We start from the raw sequence: 14,024 nt of genomic DNA, 5'->3' as shown, positions 1-14,024 counted from the left end.
GGAGCTTCCTTCAACTGAAGCTGAGGATTTCCTTTATTGGAAATATCATAAGTCAGGTAAGCTAACAGTTAAAACAGCTTACGCTATGCTTGCTTTAGGTGATTCTAGTGAAAATGGGGCAATGGTGGAGGCTGGTTTCTACAAAAACTTATGGGCTATGAATATTCTTTCTAAATGGAAGTTATTCATTTGGAAAATGCTTAATAATGGAATTGCTACTAAGGCAAATTTAGGAGGAAGGGGTATCCAATTATCTTCGATATGTGATGCGTGCAATGCAGGAGACGAAGATATTCAACATCTTTTCCGGTTTTGCAATGTTGCACGTAATGTTTGGAGGAGTGGTTTACTCGCTATCCATTCAAATCTCAACGAAACCATGTCTTTTCAAGAGTGTTTTTTGTTTTATATCCGACTTTTTCAACGTCAGGATGGTAACAATAGTCCAAGGAGTGTCTATTTTATAAGTACGCTTTGGAGTTTATGGCTGGTTAGGAATAACAGAGTTTTTAGAGGGGAAGCTACTTCTACCACAACAATTCATACCTTTATTAAGGTAGGTTTGGATCATCATGCAATTCTGCTTCAACACCATTCACCTTTTTTGAGGTTTCTCCACCCTCCTGAATTGGATCCGACCTTTCCTCCGGGGTTCACAAGGGTAATTTTATCTGGTATCGAAGATCAAGATTCCACTTCTATTATTGTAATTGATGGTTCTTGGTTCAAGAAAACAAAGAATGCAGGTATGGGCTGGTGTTTGGATAAGCAGCAGGGGGAAGGGGATAGGATTCTAGTGAAGGAAATAATGCCCTTGGTCCAAGTATGCATTCAATGTTAAGTCTAATAAATGCGGTTCAGTATTAATTAACAAGTTAATAATTCAGTGAGATCAAGTGAGCTGAATGCCTAGCTAGAGGCCGCTTCAGTTCAAGTGGAATTAATGATATTAATCCACAGCTTACTCTTGATTGAACCCGTAGGGTCACACAAATAGTACGTAAACGGATCAAGTATTTAATGGCATTAAATACTCCAACTATGGATATTCGGAATCGACGGATCTTGGTTTCAGTGGGAGCTGAGATCGTCACAGGCAAGAAATGAATACTCCGGAAACGATGATATTGCCGGAAACGGAAATATGGATCGTATCGGAAATATAAATATTATCCAAGTCGTAGATGTTGCCGGAAAAGGAAACATGGTACGTATCGGAAAATATTATCGGAAATGGAAATATTGCCGGAATCGGAAATATTGCCGGAAACGGAAATATTGTCAGAATCGGAAATATTATCGGAATCGGAAAATAGTTCCGGAAACGGAAATATTAAATATTTGTTCGAAACGGAAATTAATTCCGGAATCGGAAATATTAAATATTGTTCGTATCGGAAATGAGTTCCGGAATCGAGAATTTAATCGGAAGCGTATCGTACGAATTAGCATCGGACGAGGCCTGCCAGACGAAGGCCCAGCACGAAGCCGGGCCATCGCCCAGCAAGCCAAGCGCAACAACCACACGCCAAGCATGCGACCAGGCCCAGCGCAAAAGCCAGGCCCAGCCGAAGCTTGGGCGCGCGCGCGGGGCTGCGACGAGTGGGCTGGCGCTGTGCGTGGGCCGCAAGGCCTGCGTGCGGTGCTAGCGTATTACTCGAAGTGTGTTACTCGAATCCTAAGGCTACCGGGGTTCGTCATATGATTAAATCTAATCCTAAAAGATTTAGTTTATTTAATTAGAGTCCTAGTAGGATTATAATTAAATAAATTAGTATCCTAATAGGATTCCAAATCCTTTTCCATAACTCTATAAATAGGTGCCTAGGGTCACATATTTACAACGAGTTTTCAAGTATTCAAAGTGAGTTTTTGAGAGAAAAATTCAGTCACACAATTGCCCAAAAGTGCCAAAAATAATAGTACCTTAAGGGCGATTCTAGTTGGTCAATCTTAAGGCGGATCCGGACGTGCTGTGGACTATCTACGGAGGGACGACACTTGGAGTCCTAAAGACTTGTTCTTGTTCGGTTCGGGCGCAGCTAGGGAAGGCACGCAACAAAGAGTATGCATCTAAACTATGCTAAATGATTATGTGTAAATAATATGTTTTCCTGGCTTTATGGTTTTTCCGCATGATTTATGAATCGGTTTTTTCATGAAATGCCCCCGAGGTTTTAAAAAACGCACCAAATACCCTCGCCTGTTTCGATTCACATAATATACCCCTATTTATCCGTACTGTTCATGACATGCACCTGTCAGCTAACGCCGTTAGTCTGCCGTTAGTGGTGTTTTACTTATTTGCCCTTAATTTTGGTTTAGCGCCATTGACTTCCTTCACTTTCACAGAAAGACCAAAAAAAAAAAAAACCGTTCACATTTTTCTCTTTCTCTCTCCTCTCCCCTGTTCTTCTTCAAGCTCTAATCCTACTCAAACCCTAGAAATTCTGGGTAGATCTTCAATATTTTTGTGAATTTTGCTGCGCACCTTAAAGGCGAGTTCGTGGGTTGTGATTTTGCTTCAATCGCGACAAAAAAGGGAGAAACTTGAGGCGATTTCCAGCTGAGTTAGTGTTGAAGAGGAAACGGGAATTTTAAAGTTGGTTAGTCTACTTCCAGGTAATAATCTCTTCTCCTCTGTTTAATTTTGCTGGTAAACTTGTTTTTTTTTTCACGAAATCGATTAGGGTTAGGGTTTGTGAAATTGTCAGTTTTTTTTTAAAAATTGCGCAAATTTCTTGTTGGTTATTGGCCAATTGTGGTTGTTGGAATGAAAATTGATGTTAGTTTCATTATTTTTTCCCTTTAGGATGAGTGCTATTTGGTTGTTACTACGTTATGGGTCACATAGTTTTGATATTAGAGTGGGAGACATGGAAAAATATCGTTTGTTGAAGTTGTTTCTTGATATCTTTGAGGAATCAGTTAAGCAAGATGTTTTTTTGCCTAGTACCTTTAGCTTGTATGTTGAGGGTCCTTGTGGTAAGGTTGAATTGAATGATGATAAGACTTTAAGGCTTCTGTGGGGATGGAATTGGGGTAAAGACACTGCTGAAATTTGGGTTGAGGGAACAGATAAACCAGGATTGGTGTTTAGGAATGCTGTTGCAACAATTGAGAATCATAGAAAGGAAAAAGAGAGACAACTTAAGGAGAGACAAGAGGAACTGTTGAGGGCTCAAAGAGAGGAGGAAGAGGCAATGAGGAAACAACAGGAAAGGGAGGACATTTTGAGGGAAATACAGGAACAAATGGAGTACACTGTGGCTATGGAGGTCCCTGTTGTTGATTGTGAGGACATGAAGGTTGAGTATGTGAGAGTCATTAGCAAAGATGATGCTGATGAGGTGTTTCCAGGTTGCTCTCAACCACAACAAACACAAGAATCCCCAAAGAAACAACCCACCCCACCCAAACACACAAATCATGTTGCTTCTAAGTCAAAAGGCAAGGATAAGCCTGCTTCTAAGAAACTAACCCCCAAAAGGAGGGCATCAGCTAAACAACCCACCCCACCTAAACAACCCACCAAACAACCTACAACACCACCCCCACCACCCCCACCACAGAAAGAACCCACCCAACCAAAACAACAACAACACACACCACCACCAGAACATCCCACCTCTCCACCACAACAACAACAACACACACCACCACCAGAACATCCCACCTCTCCACCACAACATCACACCCCTCCACCACCACCACAAAATCCCACTCCACCACAGAACAACCAAACTGATGAGCCTAACAATCAAGCACCACCTGATCAAGCTCAGCCAGTGAAAAAGAAGGGGGGCAGAGCTAGACCTGAGGGGTTTAGGGTTAACAAAGTCACTGCTAAGAAGGCTGGAACTTGGGTTTCCAAGGGAAAGGGAAAAGGGAGAAAGGGTACAGGAAGGTCTAAGACACCAGGGGTTTTTGCTGATGTTGGTGAGATATGTTCAGAAGAGGAGAGTGAGGATTCTGATTATGAGGAATCAGATTCTGAACAAGAGGATGTTCTGAATGATTGGATTGATTCTGATGTTGATGATGAGGTGATTCCTGATGATATTCCTGATTTGGGGTTTGAGGATTGTCTAAATGGTTCCTCAAAGATGGATAAGGCCTATAAAAATGGCAAAATATGGACTGATCAACCATATGGGTCCATTAAGTTAGAACCCTGGTTGATCTTTCATGATAAGGCCACATTTCTTGAAGTGTTGAGAAGTTACTGCATACAGGAGGGGTTTGGGCTGTTGAGAGGGCTGACAATAGGAGGTACACAGCAGTGTGTGCAGTGGAGTCATGTGACTGGAGGATACATGCCAGTAGGTTGTTTGACAATGTTAGCTGGGCCATTAAGGTGATCAGTGGGTCCCACAGAACTTGTGGGAGGCTTGAGGAGAATCCAGTGGTGACCTCTGAGTGGTTGTGTAAGCATATATTGGGGGAAATAGAGGCAAATCCAGAGATTCCAGTGGAGACATTGAGGAGGTATGCACAGGAGAAGTTTCAGTTGAGGGTGAAAAAGAGGCTATTGTACAAGGTCAGGAGTATGGCAAAGGGAAAGCTGCATGGTGGTTGGGCTGAAGCATATGAGCTGTTGCCTAGATATGCTGAGATGATTAAGCAAACAAACCCAGGGAGTCATGCACTTATAACATGGGGGGCCAGTAGTGGGGATGTGAACCCAAAATTCAGAGCTTGCTTCTTCTCATTTGCTGCACAAGTCAGGGGGTTTCTAAGGGGTTGTAGGCCCATAATTGGAATAGATGGGTCTCATTTAAGTGGTTTCTACAAGGGCATTCTACTGACAGCAGTTGGCATAGATGGGAACAATGAAATTTTTGTTCTTGCCTATGGGATAGTAGACACTGAGAGTTGTGACAGTTGGACCTACTTCATGAGATGTTTGAGGCAAATGTTTGAGCAGGAGGGTTGCAACAGAGATGATTGGACCTTCATCAGTGATAGGATGAAGGTATGTGTACTGATCTGATATTTACTCTTTTCTGATCTTTACTTTTTCTTATGTTTATGTTTCTATATTAATGAACCTGTTTTTGTTGTTTGCTGATGTGTAGGGTGTTGAGTTGGCAGTTAGAGAAACTTTTCCTAGAGCAACTAGGAGAGTTTGCTGCCAACACCTATACATGAATTGTAAGAACAATGGCTTCAGTGGATCTGCATTCCACAAACTCTTTTGGATAGCTGCTAACACTACAACAAATCCCGCATTTTAGCGACGCTTTTTTGGCAGTTTGTCGACGACTTAATTCGCCAAGATATTATTCCTCGGCGCTTATGCGAAGCGTCGAGAAAATGAGAGTCGAAATTTTTCTCGACGCTTTTGATCGTCGATAATTAAGACGCCTTGTAATGCCCACCTATTTATTTTGGCGCCGAGAATGTCGACGCCTAAAGGCGTCGAGGTATTGGTTTTGCCGTCGAGAATATCCATTTTCCCGCCTTGTGCAACATTTACCTATTTAATCCTTTTGTCGCTTAAAACCGTCAAAAACTTTTGTTGAAAGGAATTTCAAATCTAAATGAGCTCGTATCACAACATCAAAAGGCGCCCAAATTTATACAAACAAAAAGAAATATATATATATATATATATATATATATATATATATATATATATATATATATATATATATATATATAAACACACGTAATACGTTTCTTGATTCCAAAAACGAACTTTAAACGTGATCATAATCCAAAAAAATATATCATATATCTCTAAAAAAATGGAGTTGTTTTCGTTCAACAATAAAACTATACATGATCTTACACATTTATTCCTATGTAACTACACAGAGGTTCCTATATAAATTTATACAAATAATATTAATTTAGTACCCGACAACAAAGAAGATGGCCACCAGTATGCTGTGCCAAGATTGGACAATATCTTCAGATTTCTCAAAGAAGACTTCAACAAATTCTCGGAAATCGGCTGCCATGAAAGAAAACTGTAGATAGTAACTATTGGAAATAGGACTGCATAAGCTCAAATGCTGGAAGCACCTATCTCAACAAGTTTCAATGGTGTATCTGCTAGAATGAAAGATACACAATTTACTACTACGCATCATCACTTTCCATTAACCATTAGAGCAGAATCTGTAGACTGACAATATGTATGGTATTAATCATCCCATAACGAAAAGAACCTTGACGATTAGGCCTTGGTCCATTGGTTGTCAGATTTTGACTGATTTCATTCAAGATAAAAGCAGAAGAACACGAGAGTGAATTGCTGCTAAGCTCTGCATTAAAAAATAATATTATACCTTAATATTAATCAAAAAGAATTATATATTTTGTGAAAATATAAAAGAAACGAAATCACAATTATTTACTTGATGAATTATGAGTGATTAAGAGACTAATAAATCTCAGTCGTTGAGCCACCGAAAGGTAGGCCTTTAACACCAGCTCATGAGTTACTATTATGTTACGAAATAACTCGTTCGCTCTAAAAGCATCAAAGAGGTCTGTTTAAACTAGAATGCACTTTTTTCAATATTTGATTCACCATATAATGCATCCGAAACCTTAAAAGAATTTTTTTAGTGTTGATAAATAGTGAAAAGTTTCCAAAAGAACAAAAAGGCGATTTGTGATGGTGATTGTAATACAATGCTTTTTTATCTGTCAACTGTTATTCGAATGAAAAGAAATAGGATAGTGTTGTAAAAAGTTTCCATACGAACAACCAAAGTCACATTATGGCAATGACGGCCTAATTCTACTGACAATAACTTCATTATCATCACAAAGTATTAAAAATAATTGGTAATTGAAAAATATTAGACAACTAAAGCTAATTATCCATTATTATGATATAGTAAGGGTTGTAATATTCGTTTTTACTCAAAAGCAGCCTTGGTTGTCCAACCCACATCTCACAATGTAACATACTCTAAAATTGCCTTAACATGCCAGAAACATAACTTGTATAAGCCTAAAATATTAGTCTTAAATACACAAGTCATCTTTCATACAGACACAAACCTGCATCACAATCTTTATCAACCTGATGCAATACCCACAATCCCAGAAACTCACAACAACATAACTCTCACCACTCTCTTATATGCACCTTCTAGCTGCACAACCCCTGCTAGCCTCACACCAACATGTTCAAAATTAAATACTATATAAGCAACAACCAATTCATTAAATCTGGTAATCATCCTTCAATGCTTGCATAACATGTATTTTCCATTTCATCCTAGCTTATTATTATATAACAAAAACAAAGCGCATAAATTAACAAAAGGTTCACGAGTGAGAATATACAACCTTGGTCTCCTTATAAATCATTCACGGCCTTGTGGGATGAGTAAGAGAAGTTCATTCTGACCGCAACTCGGGAACAAGTGGAATACGCATATACGCATATACATCCTTCATCACTTACTAGTTGATGTTGAACCGCTTAGTCAAATCCATTGATGGAACAGAGGCATATTCTCTAGCCATGGAGAAGAGAATTTCCATTAATCTGGAACAGAATAAAGGGCCTTGAACAATTAACTTACAACTTGTACAATGAAGAGAATAGCATTTGTTAAAAAAATTTAAAGCAAGCATGAGGCTGTTATTTTACCTCAGTCCGTACGGCATGCTCCATAGCTTAATTATTTCAGGGATGTAGCAATGTCCGTTGTGAAAAGAAGCTAGATGCATAAGTCACCTACAAAATAGAATACTACAATTTACATGATAAGTGAAAGGAAACATAAGTGACAAAAATATGAACTGGTGATCATTGGAAAACACACGTACATTTTAAGGAGACCATCCATTTTTAAGTTATAGAGGGAAGTTAATTAAGGACCTTAAAAGATAGCTTAGTAGCAGTAATAAATGAAGATTACTAACTTCCATCATGTATCTAACAAATAGCAATACACAAAATCTGACTCCCAATATTCCAATGTTTCAATATAGATTTTGCTTGTGTTAATAGTTCATACTTTAAGGTCATTTTACATAAGTGTCAAAACTTTGTATTTAACAAACGAAGTATTTCAGAGACGGAGTCACGAGTAGTTTGTTTGCCAGATGAGGTGTTATTACAATAGAAATTAAATCACATAAGCTACAATATATTCGTTCTAAGTAAGGACACATCAAGGTTGGTCCACATATTGCATGTTTAGGTAATATGAAGTATCCAAACAAAGAACTTGATTTATTAATCACCTCTGAAAGAACCTATTTTAGTCTTGAAAATCCATCTACCGGCTTTGGTTTTCAAAGGAGAAGACTTTTATCCTAAAACATCATGTAAGGATTTATTAGGACTGCATGTTATACAAGATAAAAGAAAATCTAAAATTAATTCAGAGAGCCGATTTTAAATTAGATAACTTTCCATGCTCTTGTGATTCTGATTCAGTACTCATAAGCATAAGCTATTAAAAATTCTTAACTACCTGCTGTAATTTTGTTCCCGCTTCAGAATAAGTAAATTTGACAATCTCACAATAAGGAAATCTAGCACCACGTATACTAATCGGATAAATCTGACATCGCAATACAAGTAATATTTAGTTTTGAGAAACAAGCCACTATTTGATAAAAAAAAAAAAACACCTGAATACAAGACCTCACAGGCTAACAACATCAAAATATCAAAGTTTCGTACAACGGTGTTGTTTCCTTCATAATAAGTCATGACAGAACTGAACCACATAAAACATACTTAAAGTAGAGCTCCATGAGTCAGACCAAAATTTATCATCATCAAAACAAACCTGAATTCAATCTAGATGAACAAATAGTCGTAAAGAATCGACCCCAATAAAGAAGCAGACACTGACATAAACATTCAACCCCAACATAGCTAGAAATTTGAAAAATTACAAAAATCACAAAAGTAAGAAAATCTAATTTTTTTAATATCAAATTAAAAGAGAAACAATAAACAATGAAATAAGGGTTAAGGAGAAAACCTCGTCACTAGCAGCTTAGCAAGTTCAACTTTTATGTCATAATCGGGTAAACCCAGACATGAAATCCCTGGAAAAAAAACCCAAAAGATGGAAAATATAAATCTGAAAGAAGCTAGTAATAACAATTGAACAAAATGGAACACATATTGAAAAACCAGAAGTCTAAACCTCCATTCTTCGTGAAGCAAAGGGAAAGAAAAGCCAGAAAATACTCAAATAACAAAAATAAAATTACTCATATCAAACAACTAATTGAAGAATCTGGAAAAATGAGAAGAACATCGAGAAAATGAAACAGTTGAAAACGAAATCGGAATCAAGAATTGGAATAGCAAGATACGAAATAAAATCGAATCGAAATGAATAATTAAATGAAAACCCTAGAAATTCCAAAATTTAGAGGAGATAAATAAACTGAAATTCACTATTCGAGCAAGAAATTTAACAAAATTATAAAATCACATAAAAATTGAACATAAATATCAACGATAATTGCAAGAAATTAATGATTCAATGGAGAACATGACATGCACTTGTTTATTGGTACCTTGGAAATTCCAGCACACGAAAGAGAAATCATGGGGTTTATCGCCGCTCTAACGCATGAAAGATGTTGAGAAGAAGAAACCTGGAGCAATTAGTGAAATGGATGTGCAAGATGATTGCATAGTTTTTAGAATTTGAAGTTGTGGAAGTGGTTCCAGAAGATCTATTTTCTACCGTATTATTTCCAAAGTAAACTGATATATACACGTGCAAGGCACATGTTTCCGCGGCGATTTAAATTGCCTAGATACTCATCGACTCCATAAAGAGTCGGCAAAAAGCGGGAAAAAATTTCCACCCCCAACGCCTATACCTAAGCGTCGAGCTCCTGGCGTCCAAAAACCAAGGCTTTGTAGTAGTGTAATGCATACAATGAGTATGTGTTTGGTAAGGCCATGGAAAAGATCAGTGAGTACAATGCAAATGCCACTGCATACTTGAACAGCTGCATTGAGCAGTGGTCTAGGCATAAGTTTGACTCTACTGTTTGTTGTGATCACAACACAACAAACTTTGTGGAGTCATTCAATGCATGCACAAAGCCCTTCAGAGACATGCCTGTCTTCTCATTATTGGAAGGTATAACTCTTCTAATCATATTCATGCATAATATTACCCATGAACTTGTTGTTTGTTGTTTAATCATATTCATGCATAATATACCCCTGAACTTGTTGTTTGTTGTTTAATGTCTGGTGTACAGCAATCAGAAGTTGGTGTATGCAGAGGGTGGGGGCTAGATTTGACAAGGCAGTTGACATGGAGGAAGGTCAGCTCACTGCATATGCATTGAAAGAGTTAGAGGAGAGGACAGCTGAGTCCAGGTTATGTTATGCCACAGCATGTGGAGGGGGTGAATTTGAGGTTAGGGATGGACATGTCAACTTCCCAATTAGGCTTGCAACAAGAAGTTGTGCCTGTGGGAAGTGGCAGATCTGTGGAATCCCCTGCAAGCATGCACTGAGGGTCATATATGACCAAAGGATGAACCCCCATGATTTCATATCCCCATGGTTCAAGGCTGCTGCATACAAGCTAACCTATGCAGAACATATTCATCCTATGGCAGATCCATCTCAGTGGCCTGACTTTGGCCTTCCTTCCATTCAGCCTCCAACCATCAAAAGACCATCTGGCAGACCTGCTAAGAAGAGAAAGAGAGGGGCAAATGAACCAAAGAAAGGGAAGAGGAACACAAATGTGAAATGTGGAAAGTGTAGAGAGTTTGGTCACAACTCAAGAACATGCAAGAGTGGAGGAACAAGTGCCACTGGACCAAGCACTTCAAAGAGTGGTGCAGCAGGAGCAAGTACATCAAATGGGGGACCAAACACAAGGAAGAGGTCAAAGGCAGCTGCATAGTCACCTCAGTTGGCTATATTTTGTGAATTGTAGTGCACAAAGCTAAACTAACTTAGTCAAATCAGTTTAGTCAGAATCAGTTTAGTTAGAATCAGTTTTTGGAAACAGTTGTGCAGAGATCATTTTTTGGAAACAGTGAAATGCTTAGAACACCTCTTTTTGTGCAGTTCAGTGGTGTTTGTCCACTTAAAGTTCAGTTTATGTAAAGCTTATTTGCTTGAACAAGTATTTATGGAACAAAGTCTCTTTATTTCATGAAATTTGTTACAACTTTACTTCATTGCTATCCAAATCAGAAATGCAAACATTAATACACCAATTTTTATTGCAAAATTGATTTGCTGTTTCTGTTGTTTGATCTTCTTCTTCAATAGCTTCAACTCTTCATGCATTCCCCTGCTCTGTTCTTGCATTCCCCAACTTTGTTCTTGCATTCCCCTGTTTTCATCATCTCTGTTTCCCTTGCTCTGAACTTCATCACTTGTGTGCTCAAGAAAACCTTTGCACCATTTGAAATTATCACAAGGATCACACTTGTAGTAAAGCTTTTGCGGATTTTTTGCCGTTTCCGAGCTCCTAATTGCAAATCTTCTCCCGCAATAGCAATTTTTATTAGGAACTCTAATGTATGCTAAATTTGGGATGGAAGAAGATTCGGTTTTTGAATGAGAGCTCATGGCTAATTTGGAGAGGGGAAAGTATGCAAGTGAGGTGAACACTAGTAGCATTTATAGGCAGCAAGAACATAACGGCTATATTTTGCTTCCTAGGTTTAAAAACTAGCCGTTAAATTCAAATTCCTGCAATTTGGGTATCTAGTGCAACTTAATTTTAAAATAGGTGTATATTATGCATTAAGTTTATAAAAAGGGGTATACTGTGAATTATAAACACGACTTAACGGAGGACTAACGGAAGGTCAGTTAAGGGGTATTTGGTGCAAACTTGGAAAAAAATAGGGGTATATTATGTGAATCGAAACAGGCGAGGGTATTTGGTGCGTTTTTTAAAACCTCAGGGGCATTTCATGAAAAAACCGTTTATGAATTGTCATATGTATCATAACCTAACAGTGGTATCACGAGCCTCTTATTATTTTCATAATCTAAATTGCATGAACATGGTTAAATATTACAAATTTGCAAGAATTAAAAGGGGTGATTAATTTTCGTAATTGTTAATTAATTGCAAATTGCGTTTATTTAATTATACGTACGCAGTTTTTCGGCAGTTTCTTCGTTACTCATCCAAATCGAGTGATTTTTGTATCAATTCCGCATGTAAAAGGCATTCTAAAATTTTGACAAAAATAGTCTTTTTCTGCCAAACCCAGAATTCTCAAATTCGAAGCCTAACTATGACTTTTCGAAGGTTTTAGTTTTTCGAATGCAAAATTTCGTAAATTTAAGATGTTAAATTAAATATTTGCGATTCTTGTTGATAAATCTTGAATTTTTGATTGACCTACTGTATATGTTTAACAAGTTTGAATGCCTAGCCTTGTTAATTATGCAATCTAATTTGTAATTATGATTAATTTGTTGAAAATTAGAATAATTTAGAATTAATTTGATTTTCATAATTAATTATAATTTAATTAGATACCTATGATTAAAAACCACCATAAAAATTGTAAATTTATGATAAATTTTAAATTTTTATGACCTAGGCTTGAATCCATGTTAATCGGAAATCAATTGAATAATAAATTTTCGATTTTTCGCCCTAAAATTATGAAATTAATATTATTTATTAATTTGTCATTAATTTTAAATATAAAATTTTTAAATTTTATGCGATTCGCTCATATAACTTGCACGCACAAAGCAATGGACGCTACGTGTTACCCTTAAGGGGTGTTGTATAGTGCGGGCATGTGACGACGAGCAAGGGAGCTCGTCGCCCATGCGGCACGAATGCAATGAGCAAGGCCATGGTGCACGAGCACAAGGCAGCAACCCTGCCTTGTGTCGTGGGCTATGAGCAATGGACGAATGGGCATGGGCGAACGCAAGGCACGACAGTCGCGTGTGGGCAGCAAGCGAGCTGCGCCACAGCGCGCACTGCCTCGCGCAAAGCGTGCGGAGCCTCGCGCGCAGCGAGCGCAAGCTCGCGTGCCACGAGTGCTCCACCCACCGTCGATGCCTCGCATAGCGAGCGATGGCTCGCAGCATCGAGCGCTGGCAAGCGCGCGCAGCGAGCGCTGGCAAGCGCGCACAGCGAGCGCTGGCGAGCGAGCGCAGCGAGCGATGGCTCGCGTGCATCGAGTGCTGGCGCGCGCGCAGCGAGCACCAGCTCACATGAGGCCTTGCGAAGGAAAGCAGCAGCAGCGATGCGACGCAGCGCATGGGCTGCGCGCACATGGCCAGCGATGGCTGTGTGCGTGTGGCCCATGGGCGTACGTCGCGTAGGGTTGTTGCGTTGCGATTAGATCGTTTTGAAATTTTAATTTGAAATTTTCCGTTTACGTAATTTTAATTAATTTTAAAATTAATAATTTAAATTATTTTCTTGGATTTTAATTTTGAATATTGTAATCATAATAAATTTTATTTATTCTAATTATTTTACTAAAATTAAAATCATGAATTAATTTAAATACGACTGAAATTAAATTAAACTTTTTGGATTCAATTATAAATTTATATGAGCTTTAAATTTTAATTAAATTTGTATGTTTCCGGTTAGACTAGAGATACATTTTTATGTTTAAAATTAGTAAAGCATATGAATTTATTGGTTTAAGTGGGAGCCCTTTTAGTCATAAACTCTTGATTAGGTCTACAAATCTTTAAGGTTAAAACAACTTGATTAGAATTAATAAGGACTGAATAATTGGTAGATTATTGGTGCCCTTGATTAATTGCTGCAAATGTTTACGTGATGCATAATGTGTTTTACTAACCAGCTATGTGGGCCATTCATGATAATGAATGGGTGAATGGTATATATTGTATATGTACTGTTTTGCAGGTTATGAAGTGACTAGTATGGCCCAAATAGGATAGAAAATATGGTCTGCGTACCATTAATTTGAATGTAATTGGTCTAAAGTACCAAAGTTGTTTTTCAATTCAAATATGGTCTGCGTACCATCAAATAGTTGTAATTAGTTTTAATTATAGCTTATCATATTTGAAGAAAATG

At 38.0% G+C, this 14,024-nt stretch overlaps 3 protein-coding genes and 1 long non-coding RNA gene across 4 annotated transcripts; 3 read left to right on the top strand and 1 right to left on the bottom strand.

Moving 5' to 3' along the window:
* Window positions 1-2,157: 2,157 nt before the first annotated feature.
* Window positions 2,158-4,428, top strand: LOC130470279 (uncharacterized). Its single transcript, XM_056840068.1, has 2 exons — window positions 2,158-2,622; window positions 2,813-4,428. The coding sequence occupies exon 2, from the start codon at window positions 2,814-2,816 to the stop codon at window positions 4,359-4,361; it is 1,548 nt and encodes a 515-aa protein (XP_056696046.1). The 5' UTR covers window positions 2,158-2,622; window position 2,813; the 3' UTR covers window positions 4,362-4,428.
* Window positions 4,429-4,445: 17 nt separating this feature from the next.
* LOC130469606 (uncharacterized) lies at window positions 4,446-5,237 on the top strand. Its single transcript, XM_056838990.1, has 2 exons — window positions 4,446-4,975; window positions 5,079-5,237. The coding sequence occupies exons 1-2, from the start codon at window positions 4,550-4,552 to the stop codon at window positions 5,235-5,237; spliced, it is 585 nt and encodes a 194-aa protein (XP_056694968.1). The 5' UTR covers window positions 4,446-4,549.
* Window positions 5,238-5,715: 478 nt separating this feature from the next.
* On the bottom strand, window positions 5,716-9,708 carry LOC110799409 (uncharacterized). The gene is made up of 5 exons (XR_002536385.2): window positions 9,517-9,708; window positions 8,970-9,036; window positions 7,619-7,720; window positions 7,312-7,513; window positions 5,716-6,272 (listed from the first exon to the last, which is right to left on the bottom strand). It is a non-coding gene; the product is annotated as an uncharacterized lncRNA (long non-coding RNA).
* Window positions 9,709-9,875: 167 nt separating this feature from the next.
* On the top strand, window positions 9,876-11,152 carry LOC110774705 (uncharacterized). The gene is made up of 2 exons (XM_056840067.1): window positions 9,876-10,094; window positions 10,219-11,152. Exons 1-2 carry the CDS (start codon window positions 9,911-9,913, stop codon window positions 10,875-10,877), a joined length of 843 nt encoding a protein of 280 aa, XP_056696045.1. The 5' UTR covers window positions 9,876-9,910; the 3' UTR covers window positions 10,878-11,152.
* Window positions 11,153-14,024: the final 2,872 nt, after the last annotated feature.

This window comes from Spinacia oleracea, chromosome 3 (genome assembly GCF_020520425.1).
Source record: "Spinacia oleracea cultivar Varoflay chromosome 3, BTI_SOV_V1, whole genome shotgun sequence".
NCBI classification, from domain to species: Eukaryota; Viridiplantae; Streptophyta; class Magnoliopsida; order Caryophyllales; family Amaranthaceae; genus Spinacia; species Spinacia oleracea.
The sequence above is the reverse complement of the archived record's forward strand: the minus strand, read 5'-3'. Positions and strand labels throughout refer to the sequence as shown.

Excerpts from the sequence above, each read along its gene's own strand:
- LOC130470279 (XM_056840068.1), top strand. The coding sequence starts at position 2,814 with ATGAGTGCTATTTGGTTGTTACTACGTTATGGGTCACATAGTTTTGAT.
- LOC130469606 (XM_056838990.1), top strand. The coding sequence starts at position 4,550 with ATGGCAAAGGGAAAGCTGCATGGTGGTTGGGCTGAAGCATATGAGCTG. Across the intron at positions 4,976-5,078 it reads TCATCAGTGATAGGATGAAG|GGTGTTGAGTTGGCAGTTAG; the intron begins GTATGTGTACTG and ends GCTGATGTGTAG.
- LOC110774705 (XM_056840067.1), top strand. The coding sequence starts at position 9,911 with ATGGAAAAGATCAGTGAGTACAATGCAAATGCCACTGCATACTTGAAC. Across the intron at positions 10,095-10,218 it reads TGTCTTCTCATTATTGGAAG|CAATCAGAAGTTGGTGTATG; the intron begins GTATAACTCTTC and ends TCTGGTGTACAG.